Here is an 18444-nt window from a genome sequence, read left to right on the forward strand (position 1 = left end):
TCTATGTTATTTCTAATGGTGGGGTGAGGAGGGGAGCAGGCTTCAGGAAATGAAAAGAGGCAGTGGGATTATTTATGATGGAAAGAGACTCCAGATATGGCATCCTGGGAACACTGATTCTCAGGTGGGTGGAAAGCATTAACATTTTACCCATATTCCTCATCAGCTTCTGAAAATAATCAGGATGCACTTCTGTTTGCACTTTATTCATTATGACTTAAGATTTCTCTCCCCACAATCTCCTTCTACTGTAGAGACAGGCTCAGAGCAGGTGGCCAAGAAAGCTGATAGTCAATACCAGGGACCAGGAAGGTCGTGACCAGTCCTGGAGGCCCCAGGCTGTACTTCGACCTATAATAGACAGGGAATGGGAGTCATATCACAACTCTGCTCTCCAGGAGCATTGATACTTGGAAATTAGCGCTCTGCCTATAGACTCCTTCACTCCAGGGATCTCCCTGGGTGCACTCTAAGAGCCAGACAGCACCAGATTAGGGGTTTGATTCTGGGTCAGGAGATGATGGAGGCTCAAGCTGTGCAGCTGGGAACTCACCTTGCTGTTCTGGGCTCTCCTTCCCCTCATGCTGGGCCCATGCAACTGCTCGTCGCTGCTCAGGACTCAGGCCATTTGCTCAGGAGTGACAGCCACAGCCTGAGCACTGGTGAGACTAGATAGTTGGGTGGGACTAAACACCACCTGGGGGCAGGGGTAGGAATCAGTGCATGCCAGTTGGGCCCTGGCTCTCCTGTGGTCACCCCAGTCCATTAATACTTACAGCAAATTTAGGAGGAGGGATGACAGAAATGGCAAGAGGAGTAAGGCCCTGGATCTGTCCCCGCAGCAGTGCTGAAAGAGCCAGGTCTGGGATCCCAGCTGTTGAAGCAAGTGGCATCCAAACATTGTCTTAGACTCACCTTCCTTCTCTTCAAACAGATAGACCTTCTCTAACTACTCCCAAAGTGCCCTACCGTAGACCTTCCCCAGTGTGTCTCTAGCCCCTTATTTAAACACCCTCTCAGGTCCCCACCATAAGAACTGCAGGACAGTCTTCCATCCAGTCCACCCATGGTATAGAAACCAAACCAACTTGCACCAGCAGTAGCCCAGCTCCCCACCTGCTATGGTGCCAATTTCAGTGAAGATCTCAGGCCCCCAGTTACTGATTGGGCCAAAGCCACCAGGCAGTACAAGGAGGTGGGCCAGAACCTCCAGTTGTTCTTCAGAGCACTGGAGATGTAGGGTGCCCAGGAAGAGAGCTGCTTGGCTGTAGAACAGTGGGAAGGAAGGAAGAAGAATTCAGCTTCAGCAAAAGGGGCTGTGGTCATGAGACAAAGGAAGAGATGGCTTCAGATGAGTTCCCTTCCTCCATGGGACCAGACATTCACGATCCTTCTTTCCCCAGTAAGTCCACCTTTACCTCAGCACCACCACCCTCAGCCCCTTCACAAGTGACCTAAACTCCCAACTGCTGATGTGCTGGAGCTCCTCTGGCCGCAGTCCACAGAGCGTATAACCCAGCGCTGTCAGATGAATGAAGTCCAGGTGGCTCACATGCCGACCACTCTGCCATAGGAAACTGGAGACCACAACACGGATCTGGGGTGGGGGTTGGGGGCAGAGGGGAAGGAGAAAAGTTATGGAGAATGACTGGACAGGGAAATGGTAGGTGTTGCTGGGTTACATTCTGTTACTATTAAGACCTAAAGAGTCACGGGGAAGGCTGAGGACTCAGAAAAGAAAAGGATAGAAAAAGAGGAGGCTCCAGGAAAAGAGGTAGGAGACTGTATTGTGTGTTCAGGGCCTCAGAGTGAATAAATCAGAGTCCTGAAGGTCACTAGTAGGGGGTATCAACAGAAGATAGAAAGAATGACCAGGTAGGGTCACAGGAAAAAATTCTTTGGGCTTTAGATGATCTACAGGGCTGGGTCTGTGAGATGGGTGTTTGGGAAGTGGTAGGGAGGAGGAAAGGTGTTACCTGAGTGGAGCTCCAGCCATCTATCTGCCCCAGGGTGCTCAGCACTCCCCAGTCCACTAGGATCAGCTCCTGTAGTTCCCGATCTCCTAGACCTATTAAGAGCCGACCGAGCTGCAGGATCTGCTCAGGACGAAATCCCCGGGGGGGGACCCCACAACTAGGAGAAAGAGAGGAACAATGTGAGTAGAAAAGCAGTGGATTGGGAGTCAGAATGCTGGGTTTTAAGTCTTGCCTCTGCCCTTACTTAGCTGTATAACTCTAGGCAAGTCACCTGCCTTTTCTTTAGTTTCCTCCACTGTCAAATGAGACAGTTGTCTTACAGTGCCTCTAACGTGTTTTGAAAGACAATGCAGGCCGGGTGCAGTGGCTCATGCCTGTAATCCCAGCTCTCAGGGAGGCAGAGGCGGGAGGATAGCTTGAGCCCAGGAGTTTGAGACCTGCCTGGGCAATATAGCGAGACCCCGTTTTCCACAAAAAGGAAGACAAAAAAAAGGACAAAAAAAAAAAAAAAAAAAAAGCAAAAGACATTACAGTCAGTGGAAAAGAAGAGCAAACTAACTCTAGTCCATGAGTTCTACACTTTTATGTGCATCAGACATAGAGACGCTTATTAAAACACAGATGCCTGAGGCCCAGCACAGTGGCTCACAGCTGTAATCCCAGCACTTTGGGAGGCTGAGGTGGGAGGATTGCTTGAGCCCAGGAGTTCAAGACCATCCTGGGCAACATAGCAAAACCCCATCTCTACCAAAAATACAAAAATTAACCAGGTGTGGTGGTGTGCACCTGTAGTCCCAGCTACTTGAGAGGCTGAGGCAGGAGGATCATTTGAGCCCAGGATGTAGAGGTTACAGTGAGCCAAGATCACACCACTGCACTCCAGTGTGGGTGCTGGGTGACAGAGTGAGACTCTGTCTCAAAAAAAAAAAAAAAAAAAAAAAAAAAAAGCAGATGCAGATGTCTGGACTCTTTCTCCCAGAGGCTTATTTATTTACTTATGAGACTGGGTCTTGCTCTAACACTCAGGCTGGAGTGCAGTGGTGTGATCTTGGCTCATTGCATCCTCTACCTCCTGGGCTCAGGGGATTCTCCTACCCCAGCCTCCCGAGTAGCTAGGATTACAGGCATGCACCACCATACCCAGCTAATTTTTTTTTCTATTTTTAGTAGAGACAGGGTTTCACCATGTTGCCCAGTCTGGTCTCAAACTCCTGGGCTCAAGCAATCCACCTGCCTCAGCCTCCCAAAGTGCTGGGATTACAGGCATGAGCCACTGCGTCCAGCCTCCCCAAAGGTTTTTATTAAGTCAATCTAGCATGGTAATCTGGCACTGACATTGTTCCCGTGCTCGGTTCAATAGCACATACACAAAATAAATTGGAATGATACAGAGATCAGCATGGCGCCTGCGCAAGGATAACACACAAACTCATGAGGCATGCCATTATTTTTTAAGAAAGAAAAAAAAAAAGAATAAAGAAAAAAATCTGTTCTCTTAATGATTGTGATACACATTAAAATTTGGTAACCACTGCTGTAGTCCCTCTATTCATTATACTAGCTCTGTTTCCTCAATATTTATCCCCCCTCACCTCCTACTTGTGACCCAAATCTTCTAATTCTTTTATCTCCTGTTTCCCCCACCTCTCATCCAACTGTCCATTCTCTTCTTCTCCTACATCACACTCAAAGAGCTTCCTCATGGCCGACCTTACTTGGCTCTCCATCACTAACCTGTTTTGCTTTCCCCATGCTGCCCACAATTCCTTGGGCCCAAGTCCTGAATCTCCTGCAAATAGTGTCAGGCAGTCCTCAAAGTCTGAGAGCTTCATCTCTGCAATCTGGGTTGCAGACCAGGCTGCTGGGAATGTCCCTCGTACATCTGCACAATTTGGCACAGGTTCTGAAGGGGGAAGGCAGGGCCAGGAGGTATCTGTAGATGGAATGACTCTTCCAACCTTTGGAGGATGGAGCACTGTGGCAAGTAGGGATCGAGGGAATATTACAGAGTAAGATTAATAGGTCTTAGAAGTTAATAGAACAAGACATGATTGGAGATGCCAAGTCCCTTGTTTTGTAGATGGAAGACTAAGGATGTTGGTCAGGGATTTAATGGCAGAGCTGAATTTGAACCCAGTTCTTGAGCCTCACAATGTCTCCTTCAAAGCTGCTAGGGATCTCCCCAGCAGAGAGCTCCACACTTAGCCGAGCTAGAGCTTTGTCAGCTGTTTAAAGAGACAAGAGAGCAGGAAAATGGAAGTTCTAGGCTAAAAGAAAACTTAATAGTTTACAAACTCCCAAAGCTATAGAATTCTAGAACTAGAAGAGATCTGAAGATGATCCCTCTAACCTCTTTGCTTTATAAATTAGAAAACCCAGTCCCAAAGAAGAGCACATGTAGAACCCAGACTGTTTGACACTCGCTGTACATCCTGCTGGACATATGAGTATTTGGGTAGTTTCACCTGGAAGATCCTCAGCAGCTGGTCGCACAACCCCTCCTACCAGGGCTGCTTTCTTGCAGCCAGCTGTGGCCCCCTACACAGCTGTCCAACTCTGCTCTGCTCCCAGCTCTGCTGCTTTTCTAGAAGCCGCTCCAGGGTCTCCGGACCCAAGGCCTCCTGCATGAGAAGGTAGAAGGAGAGTAGGGAGATCTGGACAGATCAGGGCCTGCTGCTGTAGCAGAAACAGCAGTCTCTGTTTTGCAGTCTCCCCCAGATCTAGGCTTCATATCCTTTGCCCTCTTTGGCCATGGGTCCCCATAACCAGCTCACCAGTCCCCTCTATGCATTTACTCCCTTCCCTTCTTCCTTCATCTCACCCTGGGGATCAAGGAAATTGCCTCAGTAGACAGAGTGAACACTAGGCGTCCAGCTTGCTCTACTTCATCCTGGCTCCACAACTCTGGTTTCCTGGGGACAGGAAGAAAATCAGGGGCTGGGGAGCTGAGGAAACTGTGAGGAAAAGGAAGGGGAAAAGAGGACATGCTAGGATTTGGGACACAGGGCTCCAAGGGACCTTAAGAATATAGAACAGGCTGCCACTGATGATGGTGGTTGAGGGATTGGGTACAGAATGAGTTAGAATCTGAAGTTCTCAAAGGTCCATACCCAAGAACAGACTCCTGCAATAGCAGCCATCCCAGCTCTGTGGCAAATGTCTCTCCTAGGCAGAAACCTTGCAGCTGACTGAGATGGGACAGCAGGATCTGGAGGGGGATCTGTCGTGTGCTCTCTATCCCCAAGAATCCAACCAAAGGGCCTAAGGTCTCCAGCACTTCCCCTGAGAGTGGAAGACTCCTTTGGAGTTGTAACAGCTTTAATGGGAGCAGGGGAAGCAGGCAGTCTGGCCAGGTGGTGGGAACAGGCTGCTGGCAGCAATGGGTATAGCAGTGTAGTGATAGGTGAGAGTCTGGACTTGGCACTCAGAGAAAAGAAACCATGGGGGTGGAAAGGGACCAAAGCTGGGACAGAAGTGGAATGGCATTTGCCACTGTAGCAATAAACGCCTAAGAGCCTCACACTGCAGGCTGCTGTGGTCAGGTGTTGCTGCCAGTTAGGCACAAGGCGAACAAAGTCCCTTAGCTTCTCTGAGCCTTGGTCTTTTCAGCTGAAAGCAGGGTGGGTGGCCTGGAAGATTTCCCAGGCCCTCCCGGCTTTGACATTAGTCTAGGACAATGTGGGTGGATCATGCTGTCCTGCATCTGGAACTGGGGAGGGCTGCTAATGGGTACAGAGCTAACCAGAACTCTCAGGGCCACTGCAGGGTAATGGGGGAGGCAGCACCAGCCATACGAAACTGCCCCAGAATGGGGAGAGGAGCTCAGCTGGGAGATCTCACACTTACCTGACCAGGGACACACACAGCTGGACCAGCACCTGTTGTACCCATATTTTTAACGCCATCTTTAACCTGTATGAGAATTGTGTGTGTGTGTGTGTGTGTGTGTGTGTGTGTGTGTGTGTGTGTGTGTGTAAGTGGGGAGGTATGAAAGGCCTTCCCTGGCCTCAGGGAAGACGCCTTCCTCCCAACCAGAGAGAGCCCGTATCCCTGATTGTCTCATCCTCTTTGCTACTCTCATACCCGAAAGGTCTGCAGCAGTGCTGCGGTCTGGCAGGCTGAGAGGCGTGACAGTTCAGGGGCCAGGCAGGAACAAGCCCCAACCAGGATTTGCCTAGGGATGACCTGGAGTGTCTGGGGGCTGAGGCCGGGCAGCAGAAGATGCAAGGAGCAGAGTTCCTCCAGGGATAGCTAAGGAGCAAGAGAAACAAGAGGCCTGAAGAGGAAGGGAAGGGTGGTGGGGAAGACAACAATCACAATGTAGCAAGGCAATAAGTATGAGGTGAGTGGAGAGAGAGGAGGGACAGATGCAAACGCAAGGGAAAAGGGGGATAGAGACCTCTGGCGAGAGGCTGAGGTTGCTGTTACTCACATCGTGCCTAGGAAGGAGCCGTCCAAGCAGCAGGACAGCCTGTGTTGGGATGGGACCAAAAACAACAGCTCTCAGGACCCAGCAGCCAGGTCCTAAGTGGGTTCCTAAGGCAAACCCTCCAAAACTTCCCATTTCCTCTTAAACATCCCCAGTAACCATCCTCAGTGACTCAGGTCCCTTCTTGATCTGAGGAAAGGGAATGAAGGTGTCCTCGTGTGGACAGAGTTTACCTCTATTGTTCACCCAGGGAAAGGAGGGGCTGGTTTTATCCCTGAATGGGATTCTCTTGACAGGGCTCAAGCAGGGATGGAGGGTGCATGCCAGGGAGTGAGAGAGGCAAACCTGAGCAAGTGTAACACTAGCTCCCTGAGGGCAGGAAGCATGGCTCTAAGCTGGGGCTCTGACAGCTCCTGCAGGAAGCGGAGGCCCAGCTGAGGGAAGAGCGGGGCCCAGACCTGCAGCTCCCGGGGGCTCAGCACCGCACCTCCAGATGAGCGCAACACCCCCAGAAGTTCATATGCCACCTGTAACCAAAGAAGGTTTAGGACTGGAGAGAAAAGACAGATGAACCTTGAACTTCCTCTCTAATCCCACATCTGAATTTCTCAGGGCTTGGGCTAGGGTTTGGAACTAGGGATTGGACTGGAGTAGATTAGGTTCAAAATGGCAAAGGGTGTGTTTGGGGTGCCACAGACCAGATAGGGAAGGGCCAGGAAGACCAGGATGGACCAGGAAGGTGGTAACAGGTAAGAATGGCCATGCAGTAAGGAATGGAGGTTGCAAAAGCGGGATGGGGGGCTGGCACCACTGTGCTCAAGTTGACACAATGGGAAAGCCATCCACACAGACCCAGGGGAAGCCTAGAGTCTTCTAGGCTTGTGCTGAGGGGCTCACCCGTCCTTCCAGGCTGAGGGTCCCGTTGGCTGCACATTCCAGCAGCCCCCGTTCTACCGGCCCCATCAGATCACCCAGGGGCACTAGGCTCTGCAGCTCCTCAGGGCTCAGGAAACAGGCGAGGGGCCCAAGCCTGAGGAGGGCATGAAGCTGACCTTTGTGTGGTCTCTGAGACTAGCACTAAGGCAGGCCTGGCAGCAGACCGTGTGGGTACATACACTGGGCACTCTGACCACTACACCACTACACAGGGGCACCATCTATAGACCTCTCCTGGAACTCTGTGCTGCCTGGGGCCACTGCCTACTGCCTTGCCCCTTCCTTCCTAGAACACCTACCCACCATGACACCTGTATCTTCCTCTCTCTACCTATTCCACTCTGGCCTTGGTTACTGATCCCACAACTCACCTGCGTACCTGCTCCTCACCATCCTGGACACTCTGGTTTACCAGGCTGCGCAGTATATGGCAGGCATGCCCGGACCCCAGACCTGCTGCTGGCCAGCTGTCCTCCAGGGCTAGGATCTGAGATGGGGAAGGTTAGCTCGCACTGGGGTCACTGTGAGGTTCTTGCAGGGAGGGGCCACTGAGACACACACCATTGACTCTCGTCCCCACTAGCAGAAGATGGGCCAGTCAAATAAAGATGATGATTCTCATACCTGGTGAGGGCTGAGCTGCAGAAAGTTCTCCAGAGGGAGGTGGGGGAGGAGGGGCAGCACTGCCCACAGCAGCTCCTGGGGCCAGGCAGGCACTTCCCCAAACAGTTCAGGGGCCAGCAGACGCTTTGCCAGAGCCTCCTTCTGTTCAGGCCTCATTCCTGGGCTGTAATCCCGGATGGCAGCCAGGCTGCGAGGAGTAATGGGTCTTAACCCTTTGTCTTCTTCCAAACTGTTTTCCCCTGACCCTCTGTAGCCCTGCTGTCTAGATAGGAAGGAGACTCTCTCTGTTTTTGTTTTGTTTTTTTGTTAAGATGGAGTCTCGCTCTGTTGCCCAGGCTGGAGTGCAGTGGCGCGATCTTGGCTCACTGCAACCTCTGCCTCCCAGGTTCAAGTTATCCTCCTGCCTCAGCCTCCCAAGTAGCTGGGACTACAGGCGCCCACCACCAAGCCTGGCTAATTTTTGTATTTTAGTAGAGACAAGGTTTCAGCACATTGGCCAGAGAACTCCTGAACTAGTGATCTGCCTGCCTCGGCCTCCCAAAGTGCTGGGATTACAGGTGTGAGCCACCACGCCCGGCCTCTCCCTGGTTTTATAGAGAGGACCTCTCTGATCCTTTTGTAGTTCATTAGCATCATGACTGGGTTTTCACATTCAGGTATGAGATGCGCCTCTCTCAAACCTTGTTATGATGTTGGCACATTACCTATCTGGCATGAAAGAAAAACACAGGACCTCCAGAAGGAGCTGCTCCAGCTGGATGGGGTTGGCCTGACCCTTACAGGAGCAGGAGGAGTGGTGCAGGAACCTTATACACTCTCGTTGACTAACAGGGATGGTGGGAAGCGCATCAGGTCAGAGACAGCCAAGAAAGGGATGAGTGGTGACAGGTCAATGAAGAGCTGGGAGGTGAGGCGCGGGTATCGCTGGAGCAGCAGGGCTGTCAGGCGACCCAGGGCCTGCTCCTCGGATGGTGGTACCTGTGGGGTCACAGGAATGGATTCTGCCTCTGGAGATGCTCAGTATCCCTGCCATTTCCTCTCTGGAGTTCCTCCTCCCACTAAGGCAAGCCCTCTGAACACTAGGCACCAGGTGCCCTTGCTCCCCTCTTTCTCTATGCTCACCTGCAGCTTCCCCTGCAGCATGAGTGTCAGGAAGCCCTGTGCAGCCTCCCTCTCTGCTGAAAGCACCAGCTGCTGGAGGTTTTCTGGGGGCATATGCAGGTATGCCTGTGAATAGGAGGTCATGGTGGGTATGGCCTCACAGGGCAGGGACCTCTGGCCATGGCTGTCACCCAGCCCACCCATGTGTCCTCCACCTGTTACCTGCACTAGAATCTGCAGGGCCCAAACACTCTTTTCCCTCTGGAGCAGATCCCACAGCACAGGCTGGTGGGAAGAAAGACAATATGCAAACAGAGCTGTCTTCTCTGTCTCTCCTGCAGCTCCCCCAGGCTTTCCAACTCCACTTGTTGGGATGCTTGTCCTTCATCTCAATTGTGATTCTTCAGATATTAAGCTCTTTTAGGTCCAGGATCATATCTCCAATTTCTCTTGTACCCTCTCCCATGCCAGGTCCATAGTTGGATCAATTAATACTTGCAGACCTGAACCAAATACTATGAGACTATCTAATTCTATTTTACTGGGCCCAGGACTTGAAAAAAATGGAGCCCCAAAATGGAGTAAGGAATCTTTATATATCCTACAGAACCTAACAAAATGCCTTGCATATAATAGGCATTCAGTGAATGAATTATGGTGTTTAACATATTCCCACCCCTCCATTCTACAGAGTAAAAACTGAAGCCCAGAAAAACTAAATGAAATTGCTTGCCTAAGATCACAGTAATTTGTGGCACAGTTGAACCTAGAACCAAAGTTTTCTGATTGGTAGTGTCCCTGAATCTTTCTCATTCCTGCCTTATCTTCCTGTATTCTGCCAGCCTCCAATTCTCAATCTCTAAGAAAAAAATCAAGAGTCCTCTAACTTGATCCTTTTTCTTTCTGGTGAAGAAAGCAAAAAGCCTAAAAGAATAACAAGGTAATATTTATTGCACGCTTGTGTATCACGCACTGTGCTAAGCCCACAGCATGTATTATCTCATATACCAGTATCATCCCTAGTTTATAAATGAGTCGAGAAAAATATTGCTCAGAGAAGTTAAATAACTCATTCAAGGCTGGTCACAGAACCAAGATATAAATCCAAGCCTGTCTGACTCTAGAGCTGTGTGCTTCAACTACTACCCCACACTACTGCCTCTGAGTACATGAGGAATTCCCCTGAAGGGCCTTCTCCCTGTTCTAGGAGCTTTCCCTCTGGCAGAGCACTCACACTAAAGCAGGCCAGCAGCTCCATCTTGCTTATACCAGAGCTGGGGTTGACAGTGGGTTCCAAGCCTGGTGGGGTTGGCTGCTCCTCCTCTTGTTCCAGGTATTCCCCAATCGTCCGTAGCACACTGCGCCGGCCCTCTGGGCGAAAGGCATCCCAGAAGGAGCAGTTGTCTGGGAGACTGGAGAGCAGTAGGGCCCGACCCAGCATCCCCTGGGCCTCAGCGCCCCCAGCCCCTGTACCCAAGAGGAAGGTCAGCAGGCGGAGGAGATAGTGTAGGCGTGTGGCGTGAGCAAGGGCTGGCACAGAGGACTGACAGCGTGGCAACTGGGATAGCATGCCAAGGAGGAAGGGGCCAGGGGTCAGACAGAGTGGGGATGGTCCCAGTGGTGGTAGAGAGGGCAGAAGGGGGCCCAGCAGCCCTTCTAGGAAGCACATGTCATTGCCCCCACGACTTATCCGGCACTGGCCTGCTAGCCAAGGCCAGAAGGGCACCAGGGCCTCATACATGGTGTCATTGGCACAGACCATCACCAGGAAGCTGCCCCCATCTGGGCAGCGTTCCCCACAGGGTCCAATGTGGCAGGGTGGGGAAGCAGTGACATCTGGGGTGGGTCCCTGGCACACATGCTGGACCCAAGCCTGGTTGCTGGGGGGCACAGCCTGTAGACTTGCCTCCCCACACAGTCGCTCAGCCCACAGAGTCTCGTTCTCCAAGAAGCAGCCCCAAAAGATGTCTGGGGTGAGGGGAACAGGGGGCAGGTCTTCAGGGCAGCTGGTAGGGGGTGGGAGCAGGCCAGCACAGAGCCACTTCACCAGGCGGCGGGTGGAGCCAGACAGGGCTGAAAAGGAGAGGTTACTACAGATCGCATTCAAAAACTCATCGGGAAACTGGTCATGACAGGCCTGTAGCCAGCCTTGGGCACCTGGTGCCCATGAGACTGCATACCACACAGCGGTCTGGCAGATGGCAATGGTGCTGGGAGGGGGCTGTGGAGTGACAGGCTTGGTGTGTTGGCAGAGCAAGTGGATGGAGAAGCTAGAAATGCTGTAGGGTGGTGCTGGGCCTGAGTGGTTCTCACAGAGGGCCTCCACAGTGATGGCTCGCCGTTGGCGTGGGCTGATGTGGGCTGAGGGCTGAGAAGCTCTGGGCAGAGGCACACCTGCGCTCAGGCAGTGAAGGAGGGCAGGGGGTGGGGGTGGTGATCCAGACAGAAAGCCCAGCGCCTGGACATCCCAGGAAAGGTTGTGCCGGACGCCCCTGGGTGCAGAGGGAGGAGCAGGCAGGATCTGGTCAGTTCACATTTCCTCTGGCTGAAGATTCTGACCCTGACCCAGAGCCCTCAAGGGGCATGGCAAGCATAGGCTTTTCTACAAGCGAGGTCCCTGAGAGTTTAGGCATTACTGGTTGAAATGCTGCGACAGGGCAAAAAGGAGACAGCTGCCCCGCCAAGCTCCAAAATCACCTAGGAGAAGCCCCAGTTGGAATGCTTTCTGTCCACCTTTCTGTCTGCTCCCTTCTGTCTCCTTTCTTCATATGCTTTTAGATAGCTTAAACACAACCCTCAGCGGGCCTCCTGTTAGGAAATCTGCTCAGCAACTCAATATGTCTAACTATGCTCTGGCACTGTTGTACTGAAGTAGGAAGAGGGTAGAGGAATCCAGCTGTGTCCTTATTTTCCAAATCCCACCTTTACTAGCTACCATTATTAAGCACTATGTGCCGGCACTGTTTTAAGTTGTTTGCACACACAGTATCAACTCATTTAATTGGGCGCAACAACTCTGTGGTAACTAATATTATCATTCTCATTTTATAAATGGGGAAACTGAGGTATAGAAAGATTATGTAACCTAGGCCAGGCGCGGTGGCTCAAGCCTGTAATCCCAGCACTTTGGGAGGCCGAGACGGGTGGATCACGAGGTCAGGAGATCGTGACCATCCTGGCTAACCTGGTGAAACCCCATCTCTACTAAAAAATACAAAAAACTAGCCGGGCGCGGTGGCGAGCGCCTGTAGTCCCAGCTACTTGGGAGGCTGAGGCAGGAGAATGGCGTAAACCCGGGAGGCGGAGCTTGTAGCGAGCTGAGATCGGGCCACTGCACTCCAGCCTGGGTGACAGAGCGAGACTCCGCCTCAAAAAAAAAAAAAAAAAAAAAAAAGAAAGATTATGTAACCTGCCCAAGGTCATATGGCTAGGAAGACGTGGAGCTGGGACACCAACCCAGACAGTCACACTCCAAAACCGCTAAACCACACTCCCCCCATCAGTTTTCCTCTCTAGAGGCTGATGTCGTCAGCTCTCCACCTCTAGATTTTCCAGGCCCAATCCCTCAGAACTGGTCCCCTCTTACTTACCATAAGAGCAGCTGTTGAAGGTTACCTAGGAGGGAAAGAGTAAGGAAGAGAACTACCCCAATTTCACTTTCCTTGCCCTGCCACATCCCAGCCCCAGCCCTGGCCACACTCACCTCCCTGGCACTGCCCATTGGCATCAGGCTCTGGCTGCCCCAGAATGGAAAAGACCTCATCCTGCAGGGAGTGAGTGACACGGAGCAGCCCCTCCTGAAAGGCAGCATAGAGGGGGGCCCCCACTGTGCGTAGCAGACCGCCCCAAAGCGCCTCCTCGGAGCCTAGCTCCCCTGTTGGGGTAAGCAAACCCAACAGACCCTGCAAAAAGTGAGGAGCTGGCCGGGCGCGGTGGCTCAAGCCTGTAATCCCAGCACTTTGGGAGGCCGAGACGGGCGGATCACGAGGTCAGGAGATCGAGACCATCCTGGCTAACCCGGTGAAACCTCGTCTCCACTAAAAAAATACAAAAAACTAGCTGGGCGAGATGGCGGGCGCCTGTAGTCCCAGCTACTGGGGAGGCTGAGGCAGGAGAATGGCGTAAACCCGGGAGGCGGAGCTTGCAGTGAGCTGAGATCCGGCCACTGCACTCCAGCCTGGGCCACAGAGCCAGACTCCGTCTCAAAAAAAAAAAAAAAAAAAAAAAAAAAAACAAAAAGTGAGGAGCTGCCTCCCTCCCATCGAGGCCTGTGGCATTGGTGGGATCCACACTGGGCTGCATCTGCACCAGAGCTTGCCAGCGTGTACCCTCTAACAACAACAGCAGAGAAGGTAACCAGTCAGCAGCCATGACACAGTCAGAGGGCCCATTACGGGTGCACGGGGGCCGAGTTGGGGTAGGGGGGCCCCCAGGAACTAAGGCTCCCAGCACCCCTGCCTGGTGCACCAGGAAATCTCGGGGAGTCTGCTCCTGTCCCAGCAGTGCCAGCAGATCCCCCAGCAGCCCTAGCATTGGCTCCCAGTCGGGGCTGCCTGTCAGTGTCACTAAAAAATCATGGAGCTGGAACGCAGGTGGCTGGAGAGGTGGGGGCTCTCCTACTGGTCCTTCCCCCATTCTCCCAGGCTCAAAGGAAGAAGAAATTTTGGCCAGGAATGTAGAGAACCGTGAGTGGCTCAGGGAGCCCTGGGAAGCCTGGTGCAGAGTGGAGAGCAATGACTTCAGGAAGGAGAGACCAGGGTCCGGGGACTGAGGCCCATAGGGGCCAGAGTCACTGTAAGGAGAGAAACCAGAGGTTACTAAAGGGGAGGAATATAGAGCCCAAACTCAACCCTGCAAATGAGCACAGTTCCCTACCTGGATCTAAAGATGAGGTGAGGGGATGGTGAGCTGAACCCTTTTCATTGGCCCATAGTAAGTCTTGGCCTGCTTTTCTTAGCCCTCATTTTTTACTTTTGCATAAGTCTCTGCCTCTCTCCTTTGTCCTTCTATCTAACAGGTTAACCTCCACATTCTTTTTTTTTTTTTTTTTGAGACGGAGTCTTGCTCTGTCGCCCAGGCTGGAGTGCAGTGGCCGGATCTCAGCTCACTGCAAGCTCCGCCTCCCGGGTCTACGCCATTCTCCTGCCTCAGCCTCCCGAGTAGCTGGGACTACAGGCACCTGCCACCTCGTCCGGCTAGTTTTTTTTTGTATTTTTTTGGTAGAGACGGGGTTTCACCGTGTTAGCCAGGCTGGTCTCGATCTCCTGACCTCGTGATCCGCCCATCTCGGCCTCCCAAAGTGCTGGGATTACAGGCTTGAAACACCGCGCCCGGCCTCCTCCACATTCTTAAAATCTTTTTCCAGCCACCCTCCTCCTCATCCCCAGTTCTGTTCACTGTTCTCACCTGCAAAGGACAGCAGCAGCAGCAGTAGCAGCAGCAGCAGGGGCCAAAGGCTCAGAGCCATGTTTCCAGGTGAACACTGGTACCGGAGGGGAGTTCTGGTTATTCTCAACTGTGTGGGTTAGCCAGGTGAGGGCAGGGCACTGCAGGCAGCCTGAGGCTCCACTGACACTGTAGTGTGGTCTTTCAGGAAACAATATCTGTAACCTGACAGCAGGTTTGTTACCTGAGCCACTGAATATCTGATCCTTTGGCTCTGGAGAAGGGTAGGCTTCTGTGAGAGGGACCAATGATAGGGGATCCGAGGGGCCCCTCAGAGGAACCCAAGGAGATTGCTTGAGTTATGAGCCCGTGATGCAGAAAGGAATAGGCAGACATGGAGATGGCGAACTGGAGAACAGGTGTGTAAGGGTGTAATCTGGGGTTCTGCAGAAACATAGAAAAAACAAAGAGGATAGAAAGGAGCTAAGAAGCAAGTAGGATTTGAGGAAATTGAGGAAGAAAGGATGCCCAGGAGCAAGAAACCGGGCAGCAAGGTATAAAGAGATGAGAAATGAAGACAGAGGTCTGGTCCAAGGATGGAGAATTTAGGAAGAGGAAAGTTGCTTTCAACTCACTACCCAGAACCACAGAGTGTCAAGAGCTGAGCAGCACCCCAGAGATCACATAGACCAAACTTTTCATCTTACGGATAAGGAAGCAGACCCAGAGAAATGTGATTTACTTATTAGGCCATTCAAATGTTTGAGTCTTCCCTTCCCCTCTGGGATCCCCTATTATTTGGTTCTTTTTCTGTGGTCTAGGTGAAAGCCATCTCAAAAACTCTGAGCCAAGAAGAGAGAAACCAGATTCAATCACTACGCACAGGGACTGATCTCCCTACACACAGAACTGCTCATGGAACAGAGAGAGAAAGAGATGTCATTCAAAATCATCTGGTCTGGTCAGGTTTAAAAGTCTTTTTTGTTGTTTTTGTGTTTTTTTGGCGGGGGGGTTGATTTTGTTTTTTTTGAGATGGACTCTCTCTCTGTTGCCCAGGCTAAAGTACAGTGGGGCTATCTCACCACTGCAACCTCTGCCTTCCAAGTTCAAGCGATTTTCCTGCCTCAGCCTCCTGAGTAGCTAGAATTACAGGCATGCGCCATCATGCCCAGCTAATTTCTGTATTTTAGTAGAGATGGGGTTTCACCATGTTGGCCAGGCAGGTCTTGAACTCCTGACCTCAAGTGATTCGTCCACCTCAGCCTCCCAAAGTGCTGAGATTACAGGCTTAAGCCACTGCCACAGGCCAGGGTTAGAAGTCTTTTCCATTCTCCATTTATATTTTCCCAAAGGCCTTCACTTTACACCAACTCTAAATAGCAATTCAACACTGAAGCTATACCCAAACTTTTATTCTGTCTTTCTTTCCCTAGAACCCTTCCCCATTCTCTCCCTCAAATCCGCACATGGAACTTCATTATTAATGTGCTTCTGACCTAGAAGATTCACTTAGGATCACGGAATTTTACTTTTATGTATTTATTTAGAGACAGGGTGTTGGTCTGTGGCCCAGGCTGGAATACTCTGTATGATCCTAGCTCACTGCACCCTCGAACTCCTGGACTCAAGCAGTCCTCCTGCCTCAGCCTCCCAGTATCACAGAAGAGACCTGAGGAATCCTCTGGTAAGAACTTCTCATTTTATAGACAGGGGAATTGAAGCCCAAAGAAATAGAATGACTTAACCTGGGTCACAAGACAGCTGGGAGAAATGATGGGCTTTTCCAAGGCAAATCAAAAGTTGAGATGTGTGAAATGATCTGTTGTGTAATTTTACCAACATTCCCTTTGCCCATCAAGGATACCACATCTAGTCTAAAAAGCAGACAGATGAATCCAAAGGAGAATGTGACCCGAGTTCCCAACAGCTTTCCGGTTCCAGCACATCCTGTAATCCTTCTGAATTTCTGCCCTTCATTCTGTAACAACCCTCTTATAATAAATTCTCCTTTTTTCCTCATAGGGTAGCAAAAAATGAGATGGTCTAGGTTCAAACCCTGGTTCCAGCATTTACTAGCTGTGTGTCCTGGGGCAGTTTCTAAATCTCTGTTTTTGTTTTTTTGTTGTTGTGGTTGTTGTTGCTGTTGTTGTTTTTACTGTAAAAAGGAAAAAATCCTAGTGTAGAGTTTTTGTGAGGATTAAATTAGATAATGAATTTAAAGTGCTTAGTGCAATGTCTAGCATTCATTCAACAAAGATTAAGCACTTATTACGTGCCAGACACTGGTACAGAATAAACATTCACTCAATGTTACCATTACTATATTAGAATAGCTCAAGATGATTTTTTCTACTTGAAACTAAAGGAGTTCTAATGAAGACATAAATGATTATGTGGAAGTTGTATCTTGAGTGAAAGACCTTCAGAACAAATATGGAACTAGTTGAGTCAACCAGAGAGAGAAACAATGAGGATTCCCTCAACTCAGCATGGAAAATTTCCTGGCAGTCCACGTTCTGTGGTTGTAAGCCATTGATTAAGCAAATCTCTTGCTGCTAAGGATTCAGACTATGTGCAAACTGAGGGCGAAGTGCTTAGGGTTTATGGCAAATATACCAGGCTATTTGAGTGTATTGGTTATTGCTTATAATTTGATAAAGTTCAACAAGAGCGTGACAAGTTCCAGCCTACAGATGACCAAATGGAAACAGAGAACAACCAGCAAATTTAAATTACAAGGGTCCAGAACAAGAAATTAACCATATGTCCTGCTAAAATGAAATGGATAAGACTGGTGATAACTAGAACACTCTGTGATCTGCCAGTTAGAATGGATATACCTGGGAAGAGCCACAGGAGTTGAGAACTCTGAAACATCCTCACTCCCCAAAACTCCCACAGGGCACTCTCTGCCTGACAAGAACAGATGCCTCCCTAGCCGGTCGCGGTGGCTCAAGCTTGTAATCCCAGCACTTTGGGAGGCCAAGGCGGGCGGATCATGAGGTCAAGAGATTGAGACCATCTTGGCCAACATAGTGAAACCCTGTCTCTACTAAAAAATACAAAAAAATCAGCTGGGCGTGGTGGCATGTGCCTGTAATCCCAGCTACTTGGGAGGCTGAGGCAGGAGAATCGCTTGAAACTGGTAGGCGGAGGTTGCAGTGAGCCGAGATCGCACCACTGCACTCCAGCCTGGGAAACAAGAGTGAAACTCTGTCTCAAAAAACAAAAAACAACAACAAAAAGACCCATATGCCTCCTTTTTTTTTTTTTTTTTTTAACTGAGTCTAACTCTGTCACCCAGGCCGCAGTGCAGTGGTGTCATCTCAGCTCACTGCAACCTCCATCTCCCGGGTTCAAGCAATTCTCATGCTTCAGCCTCCTGAGTAGCTGGGATTATTGGTGTGCACCACCATGCGCAGCTGGTTTTTTTTGTATTTTTAGTAGAGACAGGGTTTCGCCACATTGCCCAGGCTGGTCTCAAACTCCCGAGCTCAGGCAATTCGCCTGCCTCGGCCTCCCAAGTGCTAGGATTACAGGCATGAGCCACCGCACTCAGCCAGATGCCTCCCTTTGTAAAGTACAATTATTTTTCTCTCTTTTTTGTTTTGGATTTTGTAACTGAAATATTAATTGCTTACTAGATATCTAGGTGTTCCTCACATTTCCCAGATCTCTTGCAGTTAGGTGGGCTCAGGTGATTAGTTCTGTTCAATGGACTGTGGTTGACCAAAGAATTTAAGAGCTAGCAAATGAGCCTCCAACAATCTCTTCGCTGTTGAGGCAACCTAGAAACTACATGTTGAGATGGCAGTGTCACAAGGTCAAAATAGCCCAAGGCTCCAAACTACCACAGCATTTACAGTCAGTCTTCGACACTTGTGAGTTCTGTATTAGTGGATTTGCCTAGTCACTAAATGTGTTTGTAACCCAAAATCAATACTTACAGTGCTACTGAGGTCATTCACAGACTTGTATTGAGAGGTGACAAGT

General features: G+C 50.6%; 1 protein-coding gene and 2 non-coding genes across 3 annotated transcripts; 2 read left to right on the forward strand and 1 right to left on the reverse strand.

Annotated features, from left to right (window-relative positions):
* Positions 1-110: 110 nt before the first annotated feature.
* LOC119622937 (stereocilin-like) lies at positions 111-16768 on the reverse strand. Its single transcript, XM_073011960.1, is given in 30 exon segments — positions 111-351; positions 554-625; positions 628-697; positions 777-874; positions 1117-1265; positions 1455-1597; positions 1977-2133; positions 3711-3879; positions 4442-4498; positions 4501-4597; positions 4798-4888; positions 5087-5399; positions 5500-5524; positions 5823-5888; positions 6060-6227; positions 6409-6447; positions 6751-6779; positions 6782-6932; positions 7303-7435; positions 7713-7828; positions 7966-8152; positions 8777-8943; positions 9088-9192; positions 9289-9351; positions 10301-11558; positions 12657-12681; positions 12770-12990; positions 13319-13858; positions 14473-14804; positions 16724-16768. Coding segments are annotated over 30 exon segments (5175 nt in total). The 3' UTR covers positions 111-262.
* On the forward strand, positions 3321-3427 carry LOC140710512 (U6 spliceosomal RNA). Its single transcript, XR_012091591.1, has one exon. It is a non-coding gene; the product is annotated as a U6 spliceosomal RNA (small nuclear RNA).
* LOC119622939 (small nucleolar RNA U13) lies at positions 8576-8679 on the forward strand. Its single transcript, XR_005239472.2, has one exon. It is a non-coding gene; the product is annotated as a small nucleolar RNA U13 (small nucleolar RNA).
* Positions 16769-18444: the final 1676 nt, after the last annotated feature.

This window comes from Chlorocebus sabaeus, chromosome 26 (genome assembly GCF_047675955.1).
Source record: "Chlorocebus sabaeus isolate Y175 chromosome 26, mChlSab1.0.hap1, whole genome shotgun sequence".
NCBI classification, from domain to species: domain Eukaryota; kingdom Metazoa; phylum Chordata; class Mammalia; order Primates; family Cercopithecidae; genus Chlorocebus; species Chlorocebus sabaeus.